The sequence below is a fragment of the Staurois parvus genome, unplaced genomic scaffold, assembly GCF_062004578.1.
Source record: "Staurois parvus isolate SC_StPar_1 unplaced genomic scaffold, SC_StPar_1.0 ptg000021l, whole genome shotgun sequence".
Lineage (NCBI taxonomy): Eukaryota > Metazoa > Chordata > Amphibia > Anura > Ranidae > Staurois > Staurois parvus.
The window spans coordinates 2197436-2224454 of NW_028317817.1; the positions used below are offsets into that span (position 1 = coordinate 2197436).

The window sequence follows — 27019 nt, forward strand, 5'->3', positions numbered from 1 at the left end:
GGAAGTGTGATATCTTCAGTATTGCTGCAGCAATGTCCGAGAGATGATTTTTAAGATTACCTGGTTTCCTACAAAGTAAAAGTGATCCAAGTAGCTATAAAACTGCTGGATCACTTTTACAGGTGGCAGTCTGAAGTCCCCGATTGCACTGTGATTGCACCACGCATGTGAGGTATCTATGTGATTGTCAAGAGTAAGAGCATAATTCTTGCACCAGATCTCCTGTGTAACTCTAAACTGGTAACCTGTAAAGGCTATTAAAGCACCTCCTATGGATATTTTTAGGTACTGAAGTTTGCCGCTGTTCCGTGGGTGTACACAGTTTTAAAGCGTGCCATGTTAGTGTCTACTTACTTTGCATAGGATCGTATTTTATATTTTGGCGATTTAAAATGGTTATTCTAATGTTTGTGTGCACTAATTGGGTATTCTAATGTTTGTGTGCACCAACATTCATTAAAGTGTATTTTCTCCAAAAAAGTTACTTATGATAAACCGCTGTTCAAATATCGTGTAACAAAAAATTGCAACAAAAGGCATTTTATTCTTCTGGGCCTGTGCTTAAAAAATATATAATGTTTGGGGTGTTAAGTAACTTTCCAGGAAGAAAGCTGCTTACTCGCATAATTCCAGGGTGTTGCTTGGTCTGCTGGACATGGTGAATCCACTGCTGGATCTACTTCTGTATACACCCCTAAATACAAACCTGTTTAACTTGCTGAGAGAACCACCTATTCCTATAGATGATTCATCTGTTATACCGGGTGTCGGCAACCCGCGGCTCCGGAGCCGCATGCGGCTCTTTTTCACCTTTCCTGCGGCTCCGGAGCACACTGCCCACCAGGTGACAGGCAATAGGGTCGGCAAGCCGTGGCTCTTTTAATGCAGCTCTTCTATGTGCTGGGCGCCCGCTCCCCTCCCTCCTCCAAACATTGGCTGTCAGGATGTAGGCGGGGCAGCGTGATGAACTCCTCTCCTCTCACAGTCCGCCCTGAAGACCAGAACGGCGCGGGAACACAGCTAGAGGAACGCGCGGAGCAAAGGTAAGTGAATTGACACAGGGGGGATGAATTACTATAGGGGGGATGAATTACTATGGGGGATGAATTACTATATGGGGGATGAATTACTATGGGGGATGAATTACTATATGGGGGATGTATTGCTATATGGGGGATGAATTGCTATATGGGGGATGAATTGCTATATGGGGGATGAATTACTATAGGGGGGATGAAATACTATAGGGGGGATGAAATACTATATGGGGGATGAAATACTATATGGGGGATGAAATACTATATGGGGGATGAAATACTATATGGGGGATGAATTACTATGGGGGATGAATTACTATGGGGGATGTATTACTATATGGGGGATGTATTACTATATGGGGGATGAATTACTATATGGGGGATGAATTACTATATGGGGGATGAATTAATTACTATATGGGGGATGAATTACTATGGGGGATGAATTACTATATGGGGGATGAATTACTATATGGGGGATGAATTACTATATGGGGGATGAATTACTATATGGGGGATGAATTACTATATGGGGGATGAAATAATTACTATATGGGGGATGAATTACTATAGGGGGGATGAATTACTATAGGGGGGATGAATTACTATAGGGGGGATGAAATACTATAGGGGGGATGAAATACTATAGGGGGGATGAATTGCTATATGGGGGATGAATTACTATGGGGGGATGAATTACTATATGGGGGATGAATTACTATGGGGGATGAATTACTATATGGGGGATGTATTTTCAGTTTTAAAAATGTTTCTCTCAAAATAAATTTCAATCGTGGTTTTGGCGAGATTTGGCTCAGTTGAAAAAAAAGGTTGCCCACCACTGACCTAAGGCTATGATTGTGATTATGACGATACACTGTGGCCCTGGTTAACCCTTTGCTTACTGGGCCCTTAAACCCCCTTCATGACCAGAGCGCTTTTCGCAATATATGCAGTGTCGGATTTGTTTTAAATGTTGCAATGGTTTTGCGGCTCCCAGTCTTTTTTTCCCTCTCGGAAACGGGTCCAAGTGGCTCTTTATGTCTTAAAGGTTGCAGACCCCTGTGTTATACCAACAGGCACTGTTTTGCCCTGGTGGTTTCATTCTTTACGTACACAAGATAGTTAGCAAACCATGTGGTTACTTACTCATTGCAAGTGATACTAAAGTGCAACATTGTATCTCTAGTGCTACCTATTCATCTATTGGCAAGCGCAGATCTCCCTCTCCTTCTTTCCATTTTGGATAGAGTAAGGGAGGGTTATAGCCCCTGTAAGGTTTATTTTTGACATCTTTGTCCCATTGGGGAGTTTTCCCTTCTCTTGTGGTCCCATAACCAAACTGGAAGTGAGAAGAAATCCCTGCAAATTAAGGGAATCTCTTGGGGACCCCCAGGTTACTAGAACTAGTGTCCCCATTGGAAGATTTCCCCCTCTATTAATTTTGTGGGGCAAACCCAAAATTTGGAATTTTCTTTTGCGTTCACTTTCAATGATAATGTTAAACAGTAGGGTTGCACCGACACTGAGTATTTACATGAGTTTGTGGTGCGATTTGAGCCCATACAAAATGAAAGGGCTCAAATCGCACTGCAAAGAATTGCATTCGAATTGAACAGGAATGCGGTGTGATTCCTGCTTTAATCGCATGCGGTTCCCCCCATCTCTCCTGTGTGAACCCAGTATAGAAAGACAGGGAAGTGCCAAAGTGCTGCAATGGGTAAACCGTTTATTAAAAATAAACATTATAACAACTCACATGTTAAAAGTACATATCTCGCATGTCAAATCCACATCTGCTTGGTCAAAGTGTCCTTGTCCTGTGGGACCTGCCAATGATGGAAAACCACGGCTGCTTGTGGTGCTCACAGGGCTGGGGGAGATGTAGGAAGTTCCAGGACCCCTGTAAACCAGCTTGGAGTGCACATGTGGGTATAGCGCAGAAGGGATGTCTGCTTGGGGGCAGACCGTCTATACATCTTCTCCAGCCCTGTGAACACCACAAGCGGCTGTGGTTTTCCATCATTGGCAGGTCCTGTTCAATTCGCATGTGATTCTTTGCAGTAAAATTTGAGCCCATTCATTTTGTATGGGCTCAGATTGCCCCTCAAAGGTAAAGCGAAACAAAACAGCACACCAACCTTGCGCATTACTTCAGTAAACCAAAATTTTATTGAATACAGAGTGCTACTCACAAACAGCAAAGTAAATCAAGCATGCAAGTCCTCCAAGGAACTTAAGAATTATGGAGCCTGCGCGAGTCTCATCATAGGGGTAGACACTCAGAGTACAGCTGACGCCTTTTGAAGGGCGGCCCTTCTTCATCACAGCGCAGGAGAGGTCGTTTCTGCACCTCAAAGGTATCGGTACTCAGTATCGGCAAGTACTTGACCGGAAATGTCAGTACTCGTGGGTAAATAACTGGTATCAGTGCAACCCTAGTAAACAGGACAAATAGAGAGGGTGAATCTCCCTAATGGGGACACAGACAGTAATAAAAACTGACAGGCGTTCTAATTCATCTCCCCTCTATCTAAAACTAAAAAAAAAAACAGGTTATACTTTAATAATGTGACACAATACCTACTCCTGCGACACAATTTATTCCAGCATGAAAGAGTTCTTCTGTATCTCCACTTTCCTTATCAGCAATATGGCAGTATTTCTTATAGAATTTGTCAAAACAATAGTACTATTTTCTACACTTTCACTGTATGTGGCGAAGTACTAAAATGAAAATGTCACATGGGTCTAAAGAATTTTGAGCAAGGCTTTTGAAAACATTTGCACTGCCAGAAGTGCAAAATCCTTATTGAATCGTGTGGTTTTTCAAGTTCTGTCTAGATTTTAGTTTACAATGTACAGTGTATTTCAGCAAGTGGTATTTAACCTAAAACAGTGGAAGCTGTTCCAGTTGCTGGTGACAAAATCTCCCAAGAACCAGGGTGACCTATGTAAAGTTTAAAAAAAAAAATACAAATATTTAATTTTATTAACCATAGAAGCATGCTTTACACATGTGCTTAGTGTGCAGTCCAGAAGCCAGCAGAATGCTCTTAAAGTGAATGAGTTTAAAATAAAATGGAAGGAGAGCAAAATCCTATGACTGGCATTTCTCCCAAACTGAGAATTAGGCTATGTGCACACTAAGCCACACACTAAAATGTCATCAGGGCAGGGAGCAGTGCGATGCCTGTTTCAGCACAATGTGGTGCTTTTTTTTTTTTTCGGCTTTCAACTGTCATTTTGCTGTCTGGTGACATGCAGTATCTTCCATTGTACTGCATTTTTCTGCACTGTACATCACACTGGCAGTGTGGTGTGAATGTGGCACATAAAAAACAATTGATTTCTGTGTGCTCTAGTGGGACCTGCATTTTATCAAGGGCAAAAATCGCAGGTGCCCGCACAGTGTGAACAAGCCCTTAAACATGACATACTGCAGGCTCCTCTCTGCACCCTGTGTTTTTATATTTGGGCAATAAAATGCAGGCTGCGGTATGTGGTAACTTTTGCAGTATATAGCCCTGAGTGGGAAGCGTTATTCATTCTCCATTTATAAATTTGCCCCTTTTTAGTGTTCAATATATTTTTTCAAGTTTTATCTTCATCCACCGTTAAATTGTTTATCCTATATCAGACATTCCTTTAAATCCTGGTACTAGTCCAGTAGTATTTTCTAGGCTGTGTGTACACATGGCGTCTTGCACAAATCCAGTCCCCTATTGCTACAGTCACTCATGTCTGGCTACAAAGGTTTAGTGTTGTAGTCAGAGTGAACCCTGGGGTAGAGAGTCTAAACAAATACTACTCTTCATGATGTGGAACGATGACATCATTCCCCAGTTGGAACCTAGGCAAAGCAACTTGATGCTTTTTAAAGGATAAGTTCACCTTTTTATAAACCAAAAAAAATAAATGCACATCTTTTTGCGGTTAAAACATTTTTCCTTTTTTTTTTTTTTTTTTTTTTTTTAACACTGAACTGCAGGAGGAATTGGTGAACTATGAGAACACTTGCCACCCCCATTGTAGTTCATTGAGGATTTACAAGCCATCTGCCACAGTGCTGACAGTACTTGTAGTTCATTCACAAAACCCTGTGAATGAATGACGTGGCTGTGTGACCAGAGCCCTGCATGGCTGCACTGTTTTTAAATAGTGACAGCTAGTGCGGGGAGGTGTGGGCAGGTGCTGTATTGTTACATGTTACACTTTAAAGATGGGTGTAACAAGTTACACCTTAAATACGGGTCTAACATGTTATAAGGGTGAACTTATCCTTTAAAGCCACCCTGTCAGTGTGAAAAAGATTTAAAAAGATGGTGCCATGCAAGAAAAGAGCTTCTATTACTCCCCTTTTCAGTGCTCCATGTGTCCTGTGTTCTTGAGGCAGACGACTCAGGCATCCAACACTCCTGGAATTGTCAAATGCCTAAGACACTGATGGAGGCTGCAGAGCTGGAAATTGAGGAGAGGTAGGAGATGCAAGCTGCTGAAAAGAATAGCTCTTCCCTTGCAGGGCAATTTAATATAAAAGGTAGAATTTTTGTAAAATAGTATTCACAGCATATTGTAATATCTCAGAAATGTATTCATGCAGGCTTGGAAAGACATCGATAAGTTCACTTTCACTTTTGTCACCTTTTGGATTGGCTTGAATCCTTTTACTTGTGTTTTTTGTTCAGTGGTTAGAAATTTCCAAGAATATGTAGAGCCTGGAGATGAATTTCCTGCCTCACCGCAGAGGAGGGCTACATCCTCGCAAGAGGATCAAGATGACAGCGTGATCCTGCCCTTGGGAGAAGACACCCTAACGCATAACCTTGGCATTCCTGTAGTAGTAGTTTGCACAAAGGTCAGTCTTTGTTTTTTTGTTTTGTTTTTTTTATTTTTATTATTATGCATTACCCATTTCAGCTCATTGCCTGCAATTTGTGTTTTTCTATTACTAACAAGCAAATATGTTTGGCATCAGTCTTTTTCCTTTTGCTGTGTGTTTGCAGTAATTATTCTATTAAAGTTACACTCCAGGTTTGTTGAGGTAAAAGAAGGTCCCCTCCATGAGCACTACACTGTATATGTTGCAAGGATTTTGGCAAACATTAAAGTGGTATTACACCCAAAAGCTAACATTTTATTATATTGCAGATTACCAGTTCATAAATGTGATGGCTGCATTCATTTTCTTTCCCTTGGTTTTACCTGATGATCTAGCCAGTAAGTCTCTTGTTTTGTAACAGAACAAGCAGTCCTGCAGATGTAACAGTTAGGGGGGTGGGACACACCATTTTACAACTGACAGGGATGCTTATAATAATCAGCTTTTATTTATTTAATACCTTTATCCCAAAAGGAAAAAAAACTGTTGCTATAACTGCTTAAAAAGCAGTTAGTTTGGCTTCAAGTTATCAGTGTATCTAACACTCCCCTCCCCCAGATTAACAATGATTCTGTCCAAAGGTGTCTCTGTTGCTCCTTCATCCAGAGTATAAGCACTCTTAATACAGGAGGTGTGTCACTGGCCAGATTACCAGGTGAAAACAGAGGGAAAAACAAAAAAAAAACTAATGCGGCCACCACATCTAAAGCCCCGTACACACGGGCCGAATAATGGACGGAGATTTGGCCCATGTCGAACGGGCATGCTGGAAAACCAGCATCAGATTGGCATCCGATCAGTACTGGCACCCAGTGGCTGTGAGTGCTGACCAGAGTGTTCTGATGAGGGACAGGGGCAGGCAGGCCCCCTGTCGTCAGCACACAATAGCTCAGTGGGGAGTTCGCTGTACTAACATTGGATAGTTTTTTGCGTTCAGCCCGCTGGGTTGAATGAAAAATAAACTGATAGTGTGTACCAGGCCTAAGGATTGGTAAGTTGCAATATGTTAAATCCTTGGATTCAGGTTTAATACCACTTTAAAGCGGTTGTTAAGGCTCACGGTTTGTTTTTTTTTAACCTTCATGCATTCTATGCATAAAGGTAAAAAATCTTCTGTGTGCTGCAGTGCCCCCACCCCCTCAATATTTGCCTGAGCTGCATCGCGATCCAGCGATGTGCGCAACAGGCCTTGGCTGTCCTGGGCCTCTGCCTCATTGGCTGAGACAGCAAGCAGGAGCCATTGGCTCCCGCTGCTGGTAATTATAGCCAGTAAGCCAATGAGGAAAGAGAGGGGGCGATGCCAAGTCACGGATCCATGTCTTGACATAATTTGAGTATTTTCTTGGTACCTTTTCCTGACATGGCAGCATGATGGTTATCTGCTGTGAAGGCTCTAAAATCTCACTCTGTCCTATGTATAGAATTAATAACATAAAAATAGGGGAAAGATCAACTGTATCACTTGCAGATTTGTATTACATCTCAAAAAGATTACAGTACTTCCCTGAGAATTACGTCATCACCATTTCTTCCCAAAAGGCTGGAACCATCCTTGATTCAAGATCAGCAACTATTCCTCCTTACTGAACTAAGATAATTGAAACATGACAAAGTCAAAAATCCACTGCACTGTAGTCTTTAGATCCTTGGCTGTGTTGTCTTGCGCAGTGAGGTCCCTTCAACCCAGACAGAAATTTACAGTGTACAGTCAGAGTATTATGTGGAAGCCTGATGGAGGAAGCACAGTGCCCAGCAGGGAACGGGTATCAGATACACCTAGACATATTGAATACCAGCTGCTCCCAAGCAGCTGGTATTCAATTAACACATAGCTTCCTGAAAATGTAAGTATTAAAAGTATTCTTATTTTCAGAGGGCCTTTTTGCTTTATTTTTTTTTTCTTTTGTGGTGTCAGTCGCTTGTATTTTTGATCAAACATCTGCACTTATTGTGTCCTGTTAATATTTTTTGTTTGTCTGGAGTTCAGCTTTAAATACCTTTTTATATTTAGTAGACTGTAATATAGTCATACAGGCCTATTTTAAGTTCCCTCGCTTGTTTCTCAATGTTTTTTGTATTGCAGTGTGATGCCATCAGTATTTTGGAAAAAGAACACGATTATACAGATGAGCACTTTGACTTTATTCAGTCCCATATCCGGAAGTTTTGTTTACAGTGTATCCTTCATACGTGCAAGAAATGCAGACTTGTATCTGTAACTATACACGGCAGATAGTTTTATACTCTTCATTAAATGTGAACAATAATCACAACTGTTAAACCTGTGTTCTGTCTGTGTTTCCCGTACTGCGTTCAAAACGCATTGCAGTTGCGATCTACAGTAGATAGCAGTGTTAACTTATTGACAGCACAAACACGAGTCGCAGACAGTGAGTTTGCCTGCACCAGAATACATGGTACAATAGTACAATGCGATCTATTTCTTCTGTGTTTTTAGAAAGTAGTGCATGCAGTAGTAGTGCGGTCCTGTACAGTTTTAATGTCTTAAAATGAATGGACTGAAATTGCATTGCACCCGGATTGTATGTGAATCACACAAAAAAAAAAAATGTCCCTTTTATGGCTGTTATGTAAACAAATTCAAGTTTTGAGTACAAAAATTGAAAGAAAGCTGTGTGCACACTTTATCATGAAACCAATATCCGTTGTCTGTCAGGAGTCTGTACCTTGAGGAAGGTACCCAGCAAGGTTCCCAAATAATTTATTTGACGTTTTGCTCATGGTGGCTAGAAATAAAATCTATATTTGCTAATAGAGATGCGTTGATTGCTTTCCTTAAAGTGGGATTGCAGGCTATACCTAACTAATCCTAAAAGTGCTCTCTTCCCATTTCTAACGTCTATGTTGACTAACCTATGTAAGAGATGTATATACTTACCTATTTTCAGGCGGCTTGAGTCCAGTCATGTGATCCAGCTCCCCTGTATCAGCCAGTAGCAGCTGCAGGGGAGAGGGAACACTGACAACAGATGGGCCATAGAAAACTATGAGTGATGCCACCACTCCCAGGTTTTTGAGCATGGTTGCCAGCAACTGACACGGGGGATCATGTGACCAGACCAGAGCAGCCTGAAAATGGGTAAGGGTATACATCTTTCTTACACGGGTTATTTAGCATAGGTGTTAAAAGAGGGGAAGGTTCATTTTTAGGATAAGTTTGCTGATTGTAATGGCACCATCTGTTGCCAGTTGCCTTTTAAAGATTATTCTGGAAGGTGTACTAGGTGGATGCCGTTTTAATGCATGTTTTGAGTAATTCATGTTTTATGATGCACTTTTTTTTTTTCTTTTTTTTTAGAAAATGACTATATGTCCTGCCCAGCATGGCTTTCCTTTGAACTTGGGTGTTGCATTCTTTTGGCTTGGTTGACCTTATATTGCTTTCCTCTTTGGGACCTCAGCTGAGAGGGCATTCAGAGCATAGTTGCTGTATGCTCAGATTCTGCATTCAGGGCCCATTAGACACAGCCTTAGCATGTTGGCTACGTTGTTTCGGGTGTTTGCCCAATCCTCTAATGCAAATTAACCATTTTGAGATGCAATAGTTTTACATTTTGTGAAAATACCTGTTTTACTGCAAAATTTGTATGCCTGATGATCATATATTTTCCTTAACTAGTTACTTTTAAGATGGCACCGCACTAATTTACACATCAATCAAAGAGAACAAAAATATAGACATTGTATATAAGTATATTGTCCAGCACTTATATGGATTTCCCTTCAATATGCCTGCTGTGGTTGTAGAAAAGGATGCAGTATTTATGTAAGTATTTACAGCTGCTCTGACCATGAGATTTTGGAGCTCCTCTTTTCAGGCCTGCATGTAGTGACAGTCATATTAGAGATATGGTTGAATGCTCATGCCTATAATTAAGTAGCCCAAACCTGGCCATAGACAAAGGGATATCTACCTGAAGCTGAACTAATGCATTGCAGCCTGGCTGTACATTTTCCTTTAGCTATATCAACATCTATGTGGTACAGGAACCTTCCTAATTGGATACGAAACAAATGTGTTTTTGTTGTGTGTTTTTTTTTTTTTTAATGTAAACCATTTACATTTGTTTCGTGAATCTAAAAAATACTTTTACATTTAGGTTGTAATGTATAGCCAGATTTAGAATGCTGGAAACTGGGCCACGGCTTAGTGGGAAGGGGGGGGCACATGGTATTATGCTCCTTCACTTTTTTTTATACCACTGTAATGCATAAATGTCAGTAATCAAGGGGGGTAACTTGGACATGGTGATAAGACACTTTAGGTATCCCTACATAGGTACAAAATATACAGTACATTGATTTTGTTTGGTAAAGCACTGTTTGTGTTTGCAGAAAACTGACTAGGGCCTGTTCATACTGTTGCAAAAGTATAAGTTTTTCAAAAGCACATATTGTATTTTTAACATTTAGTGTGTTTCTATAATAGAAGGTGTGTTTTTGGTACTTTTTTTTCAAACAGAGCACCAAAGATGCTGCAAGCAGTACTTTTTAAAAATGCAGTACACCTTTAAAACACAAGGTAGAGATGCGCACAGGTAGATTTAAAGGTAATTATTTTTCATGCGCTTTTGTCACTCTGGAAAAATTCGTTATAGCGTGGTTAAAGTTGTAATAGGCCTTTAGTGCACAATTCACCTTTTCTTTTCTTTTAAGCAATATTTCCCGCTAAGTGGGGGGGAAAAAAGAAAAACTAAACGTCATAGTGGTGCAAACATTCGGTTTGTTATACGTACAACCCCTGGCAAAAAGTATAGAACCGCCACTCTTGGAAAATGTTCATTCAATTTGTTTAATTGTGTAGAAAAAAAAACTAATCACAGACATCCCTCAAAACTATTTTCATAAAAACACTTACAAAAAATAAAAAAGAGAAAACTGTAGTCAATTGCAACTGTTTTTGCAAATCAAGCAGTGGGATTATGGAATCGCTCAATTCTGACGAAAATATAATGGAATCACCATGTACTTTGCAGTTCTAAAACAAACTGCATCAGATTACATTTGCTAATTAGTCTGCTGTTAAAAAAGAGAGCTTGCACACCTTGGTGATCTGTTGCACCAAGCTGATTGACATGAATCATGGCTCCAACACGAGAGATGTTGAAACAAAGGAGAGGACTATAAAACTTCTTCAAGAAGGTAAATTGTCACAGAATGTTTCGTAGTCAGCTGTGTCTAAAATCTAGACCAAGTACAAATCAAAAGGGAAGCATACTGGTAGATCAAGGAAGACATCAAAGCATCAAGGTAGAAAACTTATAGCAATACGCCTTGAAAACAGAAAATGCGCAACAAAACAAATGGGCAGAAACTGGAGTCAATGTCTGTGATGGAACTGTAAGACATCACCTAAAGATAATGGGATTTACATACAGAAAAGCCAAACAAAAACCATCATTAACACCTAAACAGAAAAAAACAAGGTTACAGTGGTCTAAAGAAAAGCAATCATGGACTGTGGATGAAAGTGATATTTAGTGCTGGATCACAAATCTGCATTGGGCAGGGTGATGATGCTGGAACTTTTGTTTGGTGTGGTTCCAATGAAATGTATAAAGATGCCTGCCTGAAGAAATGAAATGAAAGAAAATGTTCCATGACAAGGCTCCAACCTGCAAAGCTGATCTGGCAACTGCTATGTAGAAAGTTGGAGCTGGATTGATGAAGTTTGTCGATTTAGTTAAATCCATGCCTCAGAGAATTCCAGCTGTTATAAAAGCCATAGGTGGTTCAACAAAGTAATAGTGGTGTACTTTAGTGTTTTTTTTTTTTTTTTTGTTTTTTTTTCTCCATGATTCCATATTTTCATCAGAATTGAGTGATTCCATATTTTTCCTGTGCTTGATTTGCAATCAGTTTCAACTGATTACAGTTTTCTTTCTCTTTAATTTTTTTAAGCGTTTCTTAAAGCCAGAAGGTTGGAATGTTAAATTAAATCGTTTTGAGGCATGTCTGTGATTTTAGTTTTTTTTTTTTTCTACACAATTAAACAATTGAATGAACATTTTCCAGGAGTGGTGATTCCATACTTTGTCAGGGGTTGTATATACTTAGCTATTTTAGTGTGTGTGATAATTTTCTATGATAGCTTAGGGAATTGTTTGAAAATGATTGCAGAAAATGTGAACAAGTATGCTTAGTTTATTTTAATTACTTTGAGATGATATTGGATGTCTGTTGATTTTCACCTTTGTTCCAGTCCTGCAGGATGGGATAATGAGAAGAAGATAGGAATTTTACATGAAAACTTTCAAACGCTAAAACCAGAGGATGCTTTTGAAGATATAATCACTAAACCACCTGTGCGAAAGGTACTTACATTTATATTACCACCTCTTGGAAGTCCAGGATTATGTTTTCTGCTTTGAGATAACCACATTACATGCCTACAGAGAAATATTAAAATGTTAGTGTTAAATCCTCCAGCCTTGCTGGATTAAATAAATAGCTCCAGGACAGTCTACAGGACCGCATTGCGGTTTTAGGCAGAGTTGTCGTTTGCTGCACAATTTAAAATGTTTCTTGTAGTATAAGTTAACCCTACAATGACACAGTAACACACATATGCATCGCCCAGGAGGTGGGCTTTAAACCTGGTAGCCACATATGTGTTCTTTCACTTTCTCCTCAGGTCTTGTACGGATGATCAGGAATCAGGACTTCCGGTTCCCATTCACCTAATTGCTGTGATAGCCTCTGATTGGCTAACACTGTGATCAGCCACTGTGCAGCCTACTCATGGGTTTTTTTTTCTCTTCTGCATGGAGAGAAAGATGCACTGTATCTTTCTCTCCATGCAGGAGAGAAAGATGTAAACAAAAGTGTGTTAAAATAAAGAAAAACATAGCTAGACCAAGGTTTTATCTAGGTCGTTGTCAGAGTTGGTGTTAAGGTTAATGTAATGGTCAAGGGCAGTATATTTTAGGCAGAGATTTAAAAAAGACATTTTTTTAAAATCTGTGCCAGTGTGTTTTAGGTAGGATACAAAAAAGCAAAATGCATACTATAGTTTCTGGGCCCTACTACGGGTACAAATAACTCACACAGATGTGTTTTTTGGTGTTAAGTTATAATAGCAAAAAATATTCAGCTAAATAAAAATATAAATCTATATATATTTTATTATTTTGTGCCAGGTTTCCTTTGATAACAAAAATGTATATTATACATTATTATACATTAATATTCTATTGTAAAGCGCTGAGCAAACTGTTGGCGCTATATAAATCCTGTATAATAATAAAAATAGTAGTATAGTTTTAATAACCCGTCAGAATTGCAAAATTGGGTCTGGGCATTCAGGTTTGTTTTGCTGTCGGTCTTGAAGGGGTTAAAACACACAAAAACAGTGTTCAGCAGCTCAAATGCATAATAAGAATGTAGTTTGATACTTTTTGTATTAGCAAAGCAAGTTTTAAAGTGCAACTCAACTCAAAATGCTGTTAGGGTAGATGGGGGAATCAGTTGAGCTGTACATGGATACATGAAAGCGGTATTTAAACCCAAAAGCAATCTTTGTATCTTGCACCTTTTTAGATCCATTTGACTGACATTTAACCACTTCAGTACAGGGTGAAATTCTGACACTTCTCACATTCTCACTTATAAGTAAAAATCGACGTTTTGTTTTTGCTAGAAAATTACTTGGAACCCCCAAACTTTTTATTATATTATATATAATATATAATATATATATATATATATATATATATATATATATACTTGAGAGTGTGTGTGACTTTTTTTTTGCAAAGGCCCTAGAGAATAAAATGGTGGGTGTTGCAATTATGTCATACAGTACTTGCGTACACAAACACTACATTATGGTAACATATAAAAGATGATGTTACTCGTAAATAGATGCCAAACATGTCATGCTTTAAAATTGCAGATGCCGTGGGATGGCGGCAAATTATGGTACCTAAAAATCTCTGAAAAATAACAGATTTACTGGCTTGATCAACAAGTGAAAATAAGGGGGGAAAATGTAAGAAAAACCTATGCAACCACAACATCTAAGCATTAGTAAGCTGTAAAATCATTTTTGTTTTGGAGTTTAGATACACTTTAAGCAACTCAGCAATGGTCACGTACTGGACTGTAGATGGTAAAAGTATTAATTTATATCACATAGAATGGTGCAGCGCTAAATAATAAAACACAGTTTATACACACAATATATTAATGTGAGTTTGTGTGAATTTGTAGCAGGAAGTGGATCGCACTGCGATCCACGACAAAATGGCGCCGATCGTTCGCGCATGCGCAATAGCTTGGAAAGACGATGCCGACGTTCTGCGCATGCGCCGATAGTCGACAAAATGGCGGGCGCATTAAGCTAAAGTGCCATTTACACATATAAATAGCAGCTAAACAGATGTCCTGGTTGCTGGCCTTGAACCCTATGAGTACGTGCATCGCACGAAACGCGTCAGTGGGCAGCAGGACACCTCACCACCGTTGGTGGACACCTGGAAAACGTATGGTCAGTAAACTTTTTATCTAAAATCTTTTTATGTACCCCACACCTACCAACCCTGAATAAAGATATCTGAAGCAGTATCACGCTATGAGGTCTCTCATTGGGCACTCTGTGTGAGTGCTATCATTCGCAGTGCCCATCTGGAGGATTCTGGACCCTTGGTGGTGATACCTGGTAGCAGTTCTGATGATCTTACTTCTGTGGAACCGGGATAGGGATCTGGGGGCAATCTGATCTGGGATCTGATGATCGTTTTATGGCCTGGTGACGCAGGATCACATATTGCGTATGTTAAACGCACATCTGGTGAGTGCGTATTTCACCTATTTGTGTGGTTCACACTTATCATCACACCTTGGATCAGGACGTCCACTCACCTGAATTAGGATCTCTCCGCGATCCGCACTATTATATTGAACTTTTTGAATTCACAGATCACCATTGGGGTGATATCACGCATGTGTACAAATTCACACAAACTCACATTAATATATTGTGTGTATAAACTGTGTTTTATTATTTAGCACTGCGCCATTCTATGTGATATATATGTTTCATTGGAGGTTTTTGTTTAGGTTACCTTTTCGGTGTATCAGCTGCTCATCATTTATGTTGTATATACATATTTATATACCTTTCCATTTAAGTAGCGCTCACTATAATACCTTTTACCTAAAAGTATTAATTGGTTTAGTTGGTCATACGTAAAGGATGGCTACGGTAGGAGTAGCTTTTGACTGCAACATTCTCTCTAAATTGTATTTGTTTCCTTTTTATGCTCTCTTTTGTGGATTGTTTTTACAGAGAGATTCTAGGTCATGAACTCACCTACTACCACTACTAAAGTATAGTTACATGTCCATATAATGATATGCTAACTGCAAAGAAGTTATTAGCCAGGAGATCAGAAATGGCCCCATTATTGCAAGTGATGATCAAAATCAAGTGCATCACTTTAATTGCAAGGAAATGTAATTTCATAAACTCAAAACTACAATCTTTGCTGTGAATAAATGTAAGCTTATTCAACATGATAGCCCAAACAGTCATCGCTGCAAGGAGAGGAAAGAAAGCGGTGGGGATTTCAAATCCCTCTCGCTTTCTCTGCTCTTACCACCAAGACTCAGCATGTGATGCATTCAGGGAGGTTTCCCACACCGTTCCTGCGTGAACTCGGGCTATGACAAACCTGGGTTCACACAGGAGCAGTGGGGAAACTGCATGCGATTTGGACAGGAATCTCATTCCTGTTCAAATCGCATGCTATTCTTTGTGGTGGAGTTTGAGTCCATTAACGCAAAGTATTGGTAATTCGTATCGGCTAGTACTTCACCAAAAGTATCGATACTCGTACTCACCGGTATCTGTGCATCCCTAGCAAACAGGACAAATAAAAAGGGTGAATCTCCCTAACGGGAACGCAGGCAGCAATAACAACTGACAAGTGTTCTAATCCATCTCTCACATATCCAAGAAAAAAAAAAGTTTTTTGCCTTTAACCATGTGTTACTAGCTTTTTTTTTTTTTTTTTTTTTTTTTTCCCCCCCAAGATTTTTTTTTTCTCCAATTAAGACTTCATCTACAAGCTGCTTTGGGGATCTTACCCGGACCCTGCTGTTGTACTTGGGTGATTTTGGGGTCCACCTAGAATGTGACCTTTGAACACTGGGCTTGGTTAGCTGCAGAGTGCTATTCAGGTTGAGAGCTGTGGTACAGTCTCTGGTGTGCCCCAGTTTCTGAAAGCTCAATGTATAGGCTGTAAGGGGGCCAAGCATCAGCTGTTATATTTACTATTTGTTTCTGCTGGTTTTCCCAGAAACTGTTAAGATGTATAAATTTAGCTTTAAGTAGTACCTTCCATACCCTTACCGCAAAACGCACGTTTGTCAGCATTCCCCAGGGTCTCCTGGTCTCATTTCTGTAATTTATGCCTCCCTTAAAAGTAGGTCCTCCTCACCCACCTGTCTTATGTCTCTCAATGGGAGCAAGATCTGGGTGTCTCGATTGCGGCGGAGGATTGGCGTAGGGCCTGGGGGATGGTGGCGAAATGTTCATTCAATACAGTCACTCTTGAGGCAGCCTACAAAGTTCTCCTGCAGTAGTACAGGGTCCCGCTCGCTTTAATCCGACTGGTGGGGATAGGTGTTTCCGGAACTGTGGTCTACGCGGGGGCGTCTTGCACATCTGGTGGTCGTGCCCGCGATTGATAGGCTTCTGGTCTAGGGTTTTTGGTTTGCTACAAACGCTATTTCATATTACGGTCCGTAGGGATGCAAGGGTGGCCCTCCTGCATTGTCCAATTTTGGGACTGTCAAGGGCTCAGCAGAAATTGGCATTCTACCTATTTATTTCGGCCAAACGTGCTATAGCTCACGCTTGGAGAACCCCTTTGGTTGTCTTCCAGTGGGTGAAGACCCGGTTGAATGCTATGTTGTTCAATGAAGAGATGTCTAGCATTCTTCATGATTCTCATCCGAGATTTCTTAAGGTTTGGGAACCTTGGATACGTTATTCCTTGCCATCCCTGCCTCTTACTAGTTATGGCCTCTTACAATCACTGCCTGTGCTAGCCCTGGATCCGTGATTCTTCTAGTTTCTTTTCCCTCCATGTTTTCTTTCTGATTTCCTTTTTTTTTTTTTTTTTTTTTGTTGAATTACTGCTGCTAATATTTGGTTTCGCTTTTTGCCGTCCCTCCTTCGTTATTTGACTAATGCAAGTCAGCTGGATGTATCTGTTTATGTTCTGCTCTGCCCCTGCGTGGGCGCATCTTGAGCTGCTTGTATTCTTAAAATAAAACTTTCTTAATACAAATATTGAAACAGAAGTAGTGCCTTCCTGCCACTGCTCCTAATCACAAGAGACACACAGAGGAGAGTTTATCAAGCCTGGAGCAGCCAGAATCTCGAGCAGTTGTGCATGGCAACCAATTAGCTGCTAGCTTTCACTTTCAAAGCCTAATTGAACAAGCTGAGTTTAAAAGCTGATTGGTAACTATGCACAGTTACTCTATATTCTGTTTGCTCCAGTTTTAGTAAGTTTCACTCCAGTCCTTTCTGCTGCCTACAGTTGTCTTGTGAACTGGTCACTTTTAGCCATTAAGCCATTCCCAGCAATCAGTTTGTGAGTACTTAAGGTTTTACCTTGTATCACAGCTAAGTTGTCTCTGCTTGCAGTTCAACATGTTGGATCGCAAACACAAAAGGAGTTTTCCTACTGTATTGAACATTTGTGGCCTGCAATCCACTCATATTTTCATGGTGGCCAGCAGGGTTCCTGTCAAGGACCTGACACCAACAGCCTGAAACATTGTCCCTGCTTCAGTTTTTACATTGCTCTGAGTCTTCTTTGACACGAGATTATATAGGCAGCATCTCCCTAGGGCTTCCTCTTTGCCAGAATGTAAGCGTTTTCATCTACCCCAGCATAGGATGCCTAGACCTCAAACCAGGTAAAAATCACCCCCCTCCCCCAAGATTAAACCCATGGCAGAAGCCCATTTTCATCGCAGGCCTTGAGCCCCCTAATCCTCAAAACCTGTAGACAAGTCCTCTTTGGTATAAAGGGGCACCCCTATGTTCCAAAAGGTGTGTGTGTGTGTGTGTGTGTGTGTGTGTGTGTGTAGGGGGAGAGTTGTCAGTCTTTGCAGACGCTTGGCCAGACAGCATCTCCGATGCTAAAGGAGACAGTTGCAATGGCCTACAAACTAGAGTTCTGCTCCCAACCCCTTCCTCATCTCATGTCTTCTAGTCTTCCTTTGTCACCACATAGTTTAGCAGGCCTTCTGGAGCAAGGGGTTATCACCCAATTCTTGTATAAGCAAAGTCACAATCTTCTTTCTTCGCTTTTTCCTCATCCTTTGAACATGGGGAGGAGTTCTGTTAGTGCTAGTCCAGCAGAGAAGAACTAAAGTAAGGTTTATAACCGTTTGGAATTTCAGTGCTGCATAGGCAGTTCATTACAGGAAGTTAGAAGCTCACTGGATTTTTGGCAAGATCAACAGTTCTATATAATGCCAAAAGATTGGGACACCCCTCCAAATCATTGGATTCAGGTGTTCCATCACCCCCATGGCCTCAGGTGTATAAAATCAAGCACCTAGGTATGCAGACTGCTTCTACAAACAATTGTGAAAGAATGGGTAGCTCTCAGGAGCTCAGTGAATTCAATGTGATACAGTGATAGGTTGCCTTCTGTGCAATAAGTCCATCCATGAATATCCTTGCTACTATATATTCCACGGTCAACTGTTAGTGGTATTATAACAAATTGGAAGTAACTGAGAACAACAGCAATTCAGCCATGAAGTGGTAGGCCACGTAAAATGACAGAGCGGGGTCAGCGCATGCTGAAATGCACAATGCGCAGAAATCGCCAACTGTCTGCAGAGTCAATAACTAAAGACCTCCAAACTGTGTGTAGAGAGCTTCATGGAATGGGTTTCCATGGCCGAGCTGCTGATCCAAGCCTTACATCACCAAGTGCAATGCAAAGCGTCAGATGCAGTGGTGTAAAGCACTCCACCACTGGACTCTAAAGCAGTGGAGACATGTTCTCTAGAGTGACGAATTACGCTTCTCTGTCTGGTAATCTGATGGACGTGTTTGGGTTTGGCGGTTGCTCGGAAAACGGTACTTGCCTGAGTGCATTGTGCCAAGTTTAAGGTTTGGTGGAGGGGGGATTATGGTGCGGTGTTGTTGTTAGTTCCAGTGAAGGGAACTCTTAAGGCATCAGCATACCAAGACATTTTGGACAATTTCATGCTCCCAACTTTGTGGGAGATTTCGGGATTGCCGCTTCCTGTTCTAACATGACTGCGCACTAGTGTGCACAAAGCAAGGTCCATAAAGACATGGATGAGTGAGTTTGAGGTGGAGGAACTTGATTGGCCTGCACAGAGTCCTTACCTCAACCCGGTAGAACACCTTTGGGATGAATTAGAGCAGAGACTGCAAACCAGGCCCATCAGTATGTTTTGCAGAAATAAGGATGCAAAGGTCTTGAGAGAGAGCTCTTTGCTTTTACCCATCATTAGATGTGTGTTGTGTGACACCTTGGTAATGACACATTTTTATAGGTCAGTAGTTGAGACTGAACCAGCTGATATTAATTTGCACTGACAAGAGGCAGGGTTGCTTTCTAATTACTGATAGATTTTAGCTGGTGTCTTGGCTTACCATGCCACCCAGACATACACGGTTTAGGAAAGTGGAGTAATTTATAAATTAATAAGTCTGTTTCCCTGTATCTCATTTTTGTATTATGCTTGTTCACAGTTTGTGCATGAGAAAGAGATTGTAGCAGAAGATGATCAGGTGTTCCTTATGAAGCAGCAAGTAAGCATACTCAACTATGTCCATTTGCATAATAAAGCAGAGTCAATTTTTTTGTTGATCAAAGCTAATACACATTTTTATATAAATTTTTTTTTTTCTTGCAGTCACAGTTGGCAAAACAACCACCATCTTCAGCAGGACGACCAGTAAGTTTATTTTCTTTATATTATGGTACATTTTCTGCAAGCATATTCATTGTGTGATGTGACGTTTGTTTGCCAAGTTGGAATGTTACACAACATTTCCTATTTTTTGTTTTTTTATTTTAGATTTTATGGGCTGCCTGCCATGACCAATCTCTTTAAATTTTTATTATTTTATTTAAAATAAAGCTCTTGTTTGCTTGCAAAAAAGGTTATAATGCATAGTTTACACTTTTGGGTTCCAGAGGAAGCAGATGCAACCTTCCCCATGTACATTTCAGTGCAGCAAATGTTTCCCCATAATTGCCTTGTATGACACTTTAATTTTGTGGGTGGTATCTAGTTTTCAGCCATTCACAGACTGAGTTATCAATATTAGTTCTGAGTTTATTGGCAAATTCTGACATTGTTGTTGAGGGAACTTTGACTTCTTAAATTACATTTGTTGGAAATTTGGCTTTGGGAATGTTTAATCTTTTTGGTCCATTGAGGGACACTGGAAGCCTTTACACTTCTGCCACCTATAAGAGGATTTGACACTAGCAAACTGTAACCAGACTCTTCTCTACAGCACTGCTGGAGCTTTGTCACCTTTTGGCCACTAGGTTTCCACTTAGAGCGCTTTCCAGACTTTCTTCTGGTAAAATCTAGCTATGAATGTTTTCCAGGTCCAGAGTCACTGGCATTGCCTCAACACATTGCCCTTGAAGACTCACTTGGCAAGTGGATCAGTCGGGACAAACATTCGGAGCAATCTCCCTTTACGTAGGTCACAAGTTGCCCTTATTCTCTATACCTTCCCATTTTTTGCAGCAGAAGAGGTTAAGTCTAGGGTGGTGATGTCTTCCCTGTGAGCTTGCTCTGCACCCTTTTTCCCACCATACATTCCCTTGATGCAGTGAATACCACTCTGAAACTAGAGGATCAGCCTGTTTTTCTACCAATGCTGTCTCCAACCTTGGGTTGTTTAAAACTCCTAAAGCCTCAAAGCCCCTTTCCCACACCTTTCCAATTATTCCTCTATAGCGATTAGCAACACCCCAGTTAGTTATTCCCCCCAAGTGCTTATTATTTTTGTGTCTGTTTTGGTGAGGATTTTGTGCAAAAGGGATCCATTCACACCATATATTAAGCTCTTTCCTGTATTAATATGATGCTTACTATACCACTGGATGATATACTGTCCTAAAGGACTCAACTGATAAGCAGTTTGAAGCCCCTTCTGGAGCCCTTTTCTTTTGGGTCCTGTTTTTCACCTGATCCTAGCTGTGAGTTTACCTTATCAAATCATGTATTGGTCCAAAACCCTTCAAAGAGGTCTAACTGCTACCTCTGTTGGCCCTTGCTTATTACATGCATGAAGCACACGTGGGATTAAAAATTTTAGTTGTGGCGGTTTGCTGGAAGCTTCTTGTGTCACTTTCTGTGGGTGTCTCACGCCAGTACATATCTTTAGCTCATTTTGCCTGAAGTGCTGGACTGCGGAACCTTTGTGTAAGATGTTTCGTTTGCCTGGATTTTGGGGTACCTTGGCTCTTTAACAAGCTTATGCTAATATTCTCAAGAATGCTATTGGTGGGCAAAAACACCCCTCTTCTTCAGCAAAAGGAACCGACTGAAAAGTAATCTCCCCTTTACCCGTTATGAACTGTCCCTTTTTGTTTCTCCACTCCCTCAACCTCCATGTTGAGACCCCCTCCCAGCTTGGCTATTATTCCACACGCAAGGTCTGCCACTCGAAGTCTGCCATATCCTCAGATGTTTAGACAGTTTGCATCTTAGACACTTCGATGCAGGGGGTGGTACCCCAGGACTACAAACTGGAGTTGCATACTCTGCCCTACCCTTCGTTTCTCACTTTCAACCTTCCTGTGTGAATGCACAGATTAGCAGATCTCCACCGAGGCATCTATGTTTTTATGGATCAAGGTATCATTGCCTCAGTCCTGTGGCAAGACATTTGCAAACCCAAAGGGGACATCTGCCACATCCTGGATCTAAGCGCTCTAAATGTCTTTATTTGGGTCCAAAAATTCTGCATGAGATCTGCCAAATCTGTACTCTCCTCCCTTTACCAGCGAGACTTTCTTGCTTTGGTGGACATCAAGCATGCTTACTTCCATGTCCCCATCTTTGCTGTGAATTAGCAATTCCTATGCTTTGCTGTGAGTTCCTTGCAATATCGATTTGTGGACCTGCCCTGCGGCTTCTTGTCTGCACCTCAGGTATTCACCAAGGTGCTGGCTCCAGTAATTTTTATTTGTATGGTACCAAAGCGTCTTTCAGTTCTGTACAGAGAGGATGACACACTGGTTCACTATAAAAGACCCCTGATTACACAAATTAGAATGCTGCTTGAAATCATTACAACATCTTCTATGCTAGTGTTAAAATGCAAAAAAAAAAAATTGTATGGCATTTTAACTGCTTCCTGACCGCCCTATAGCAGAAATACTGCTACCGGGCGGCACGGGTGCGCAAAATCACATATATGTGATTTTACATTTCTGGGCAGGGGCGCGCGCGCCCCGGCATTCACGGCCATGGCTGTCAATCACCGGGTCCCGGGAAGGATCACCGACGAGATGGAGGGCTACTTTGTTTACTAACAGTCCTCCTCCCTGTCGGCTCGGGCACACTGCTCTGGATGGCTGTGCACAGCCATCCAGAGCAGTGTGCTTACAGTGACAAACACACCCCCTGTCCCCTAGTAAAACACTCCCAGAACACAGTTAACACCTTGATCACCCCTCATGTTAACCCCTTCCTGCCCAGTGCCATTAGTACAGTGTCAATGCTTTTTTTTTTTTTTTTTTTTTTTTTTTTAAGCACTGATAACTGTATTTGTGTCATTGTGGATGTCAATGACACCAAATCCGTTCCCCCCAGTATCAGAATGCCCGCCGCAGTCCCGCTATAAGTCTCTGATCGTTGCCATTATTAGTAGAAAAAAAAAAATTCCAGCATCTATACTGCCATTTGTAAACGCTCTAACTTTCACGTAAACCAATTCATTTACACATATTGGGATTTTTTTTTAGCAAAGACATGTATAACTGCTTCCATGCCGCCCTATAGTAGAAATACTGCTATAAGGCGGCACGGGTGCGCAAAATCGTGTGTGTATACATACGTGATTCGCGCTCCCGCGGTTTTCGCGCCCCTCCCAGATAGCATCAGATTGCCCACCAGTAATCACATTGAACCCCTTGATTGCTAGGAACATGCTCACATACACAGTAAACCTCCATTGCTAGTATAGTGTCTAAACGGATCAATATCTTTGATCAGATCAGCGCTATACCAACGTTCAGCTGCAGGCATCATTCTGGTATAGTTTTTTTCAGCCGGTGAGCGGCTTTCACGTAAAAGCAATCCTAGTGGCTAATTAGCTGCAGGATTGCTTTTACATGCAGCAGGAGAAGATGGCCCCCCCCTCTTCCCCACTGCCTTCCACGGCCTTCTCGGGCAGTCCTGTGCCATCTGGAGAACCTGAGAATGCAGCCGTGTTTCTGCCAGCTGACCATAGATCTGATTGGAGACCAGAATGGTGCCAAATATCTCTATAGTCTAAGAAATCGGAAGCTACGAGCATTTTGTCACCTCAGTTTCGCAGGCTATAAACAGCGCCATTTGTAAATTGGGAAAGCATCTGATCACACCGATCTAGATAATGTCAGGGCAGAGGAGATATCTAGAGTCTGATAGACCCCAGATTTCTCAAAAAAGAATATATGACCTTGCCCATTGAAGTTATAGGGAATATTTGCATTCCCTGTGATTGCATTAAAAGTTATTTTAAAAAAATTGACCTTGTCAAAATAACTTAAGCCAACCTCGCGCACCTGTGTGCATGAGCGTTGACCCTGTGCCAGTATGTAAACAGCAGTTGCACCATGCATGTGAGGTATCGCTGCAAATGTCAGATCAAGGGCCATCATTTTAGCCCTAGACCTCCTCTGTAAATCTAAAATGGTAGCTTGTAAAGGCTTTTAAAGAGTTGCCTATGGATATTAAAAATGTATGCAGTTTGTTGCCATTGCATGGGTTATGCGCATGTTTGGTATCTATTTACTCGGCGTACCATAATCTTTTATATTTCACCAAATAATTGGCCAATATATTGTGTTTTTGTGCATAAAAAGTGCATTTTTTTTTTCAAGAAATCTGTTTGAAAAATCGCTGTGCGAGTACTATGTAACATAAAAAATTGCAGCACTCACCATTGTATTCACTAGGGTGTCTGCTTTAAAAAAATATATAATGTTTGGGGGTTCCTAGTAATTTCCTAGCAAAAAGTTCTGATATTTTTTTTTTTTGTTTTCATGTGAACAAAAGTGTCAGAAAAGACTTGGTCTTCAGGTGGTTAGAAGAATGAGTGAGTGATGTGTGGCATAAACTTCTAATGCTGGGCATAAAATGCCCCCACCCCCCAAAATGACCCCTTTTTGTAAAGTAAACACCCCTAACTATTTGCTGAGAGGCATGTTGAGTCAATAGAAGAATATATATATAAATTTTGTTATTTTCCAAAAACTTGTGGTAAAAAACATAAATTTCAGGCTTCTGTATGTGGCTAGGCTCCCAAAAAGTCTCACACATGTGGTATCCCCATACTCGGTTGAAGTAGCAGAATGTATTTTGGGGTGTAATTCCACATATACCCATGGCTTGTGTGAACAATGTATCATATAAGTGACAACGTTTATGTGTAAAAAAAAAAAAAAAAAAGTTTGTGTCATTTTCCAAAAACGTGTGGGAAAAAAATTAATCTTCCATGAACTCTCAGCAGATAGCTTAGGGTGTCTACTTTCCAAAAAGGGTTAATTTGGGCGTGTTTCTACTGTCCTGGTATTTTAGCACCTAAAGAAATGTGATAGGCAGTCAAAAAGTAAAAGCTGTGTAAATCCCATTATGTATACCATAGTTTGTAGATGCTATAACATTCACACAGAGCAATCAATATACACTTATTGGGATTTTTTTTTTTTACCAAAAAAATGTAGCAGAATACATTTTGGCCTAAATTTATGATGAAATTTGAGTTTTTCTGGATATTTTTTATGACCAAAATGAGAAAATATCGTTTTTGTTTTAAATTTTTGGGTTTTTTTTGTATATAGTGTGAAAAATCAAAAGCGCACAGATGATCAAATACCACCGAAAGAAAGCTCTATTTGTGTGATTTAAAATTGTGACGGAGGGTAGGCAGGACAGAACACACAAAGCGGATGGCAAACACACAAAGCTTTATTGAGATAAAATGACAGTCACTCAATGGAGGGATTGCAGGGAGGGTGACCTTGCCAGTAGGGGAAATAGTAAGGAGGGAGCCAAAACACTTGTAGTCTAGTCCCCAAGGGCAAGTTAAGGTTTCTGCAGACAGTTTGTAATCCAACAGTGAGGCAGAGGAACAGTTCAAGAACAGTTCAGGCAAAACAGAGGAAGCATGTACTCATGGATCCAACAGGGTGCCCGGTCTCCCAGGGGACAAGATAGTATGACACAGGTACCTGCCGGAGTATCCGTGCGGTCTCCCCTCTGTCTGGGGTCTCAGGCAGGGCTGGCGTGCGGTCTCCCCTCTGGCTGGGGTCTCAGGCAGAGTTTAGCCACGAGGGTCCCACCGCAGCTGGGCTCCCTCGATGGCTGCGCAGCAGAAGAGAATGAACGGGGAGAGCTCAGCACTGGCCTCTTAAACCGGTGTAGGACGCTTCCCGGTCGCCCTGGCAACCAGGGGCGGGCCGTGGGCGGCGTGCCTCATTGCTCGGCAATGAGGCTCGGCTTCAAAGAGCCGAGGCAGGACGAGAGACAGCAGGGGGCCGGTCATCCTGTAAGGGGGGGAAGTGGCTAATGAAGTTTGGGCTAGAATACACAAATGACAGAGAGGAAATTGTGTATTCTAGCCCAAACTTCGTTAACAATTTCCTCTGTCGTTTGTGTATTCTAGTCCAAACTTCGTTAACAAACGAGAGAGGAAAATGTTAACGAAGTTTGGGCTAGAATACACACACACAGAGAGGAAATTGTCTAACGAAGTTTGGGTTGGAATGCATTATTGCAGGGAAGGAAAGGCATTAATTGAATTTGGGAACATTTGGCAGGATGACAGGGGGGAAATGCATTGATTGAAGTTGGGAACATTTGGCGCAAGAACGTAAGGAATTAAAGATGTACTTCATTTGGGCACAAGGAATTAAGAATGGGATTAAGGAAGAAATTAATAATTGGGGCTGGCAGAGCACCTATATTGTGGCAGACATAAATTTCATTTACGTACAGTATTGCATGACCGTGCAATTGTCAGTTAAACTAGTGCAGCGCTGTATAGCAAAAAATGTCGTAAATTGCAGTATCTATACCATAGTTTGTAGATGCTATAACTTTCACACAAAGCAATCAATATACACTTATTGGGATTTTTTTTTACCAAAGACATGTAGCAGAATAAATTTTGGCCTAAATTTATGACTAACTTTGAGTTTAATATATATTTTGTTTATAGCTGAAAGTAAAAAGTAGTTTTGTGTTTTTTTTCTAAATTTTCGGTCATTTTTTTGTTCATAGTGCAAAAAATAAAAAGCACACAGGTGCTCAAATACCACCGAAAGAAAGCTCTATTTGTGTGAAAAAAGGACGAAATTTTGTTTGGGTACAGCATTGCATGACCATGCAATTACAAGTTGAAATAGTGCAGCACTGAATAGCAAAAAAAAGGCCTGGTCAGGAAGGGGGGTAAATCCTCAGGAGGGCAAGTGGATAATATGAGACTAGCATCCTATTTTTTTTGTATCTATCTATCCATCCATTTCAGTTCTTTTGCACAAGCATTTTCAGTCAGGTTCCTTGTTAGATACTTAATGCCTTTATTGTATTTCATTTATATTACCCACAGCTTCCTCAGCACTATGTCTTTAAATATGCTGAGCAAAACTGTTTTCTGTCATGTCAATTCTCAAGTATCATTTTGCTTAGGATGCATCTCCAAGAGTTCCTGGTGGGTCTCCAAGGACACCCAGCAGATCAGGATCATCTAATGTTACCAGTGTGTCGCCTGTCCCTGCTGGCACAAAGAAAATTGATCCCAACATGAAAGGTATCTTATCAGTTAGCCAGTGCT

At 40.9% G+C, this 27019-nt stretch overlaps 1 protein-coding gene across 1 annotated transcript in view; it reads left to right on the top strand.

Moving 5' to 3' along the window:
* Positions 1-27019, top strand: part of DYNC1LI1 (dynein cytoplasmic 1 light intermediate chain 1) — a 70094-nt gene that overhangs the window by 25543 nt on the left and 17532 nt on the right. The window contains exons 5-11 of the mRNA XM_089690748.1: positions 5726-5895; positions 8003-8096; positions 9571-9706; positions 12143-12254; positions 19700-19759; positions 19864-19905; positions 26875-26995. Of these exons, the coding sequence (XP_089546874.1) occupies positions 5726-5895; positions 8003-8096; positions 9571-9706; positions 12143-12254; positions 19700-19759; positions 19864-19905; positions 26875-26995 (735 nt within the window). The remainder of the gene's footprint in view (positions 1-5725; positions 5896-8002; positions 8097-9570; positions 9707-12142; positions 12255-19699; positions 19760-19863; positions 19906-26874; positions 26996-27019) is intronic.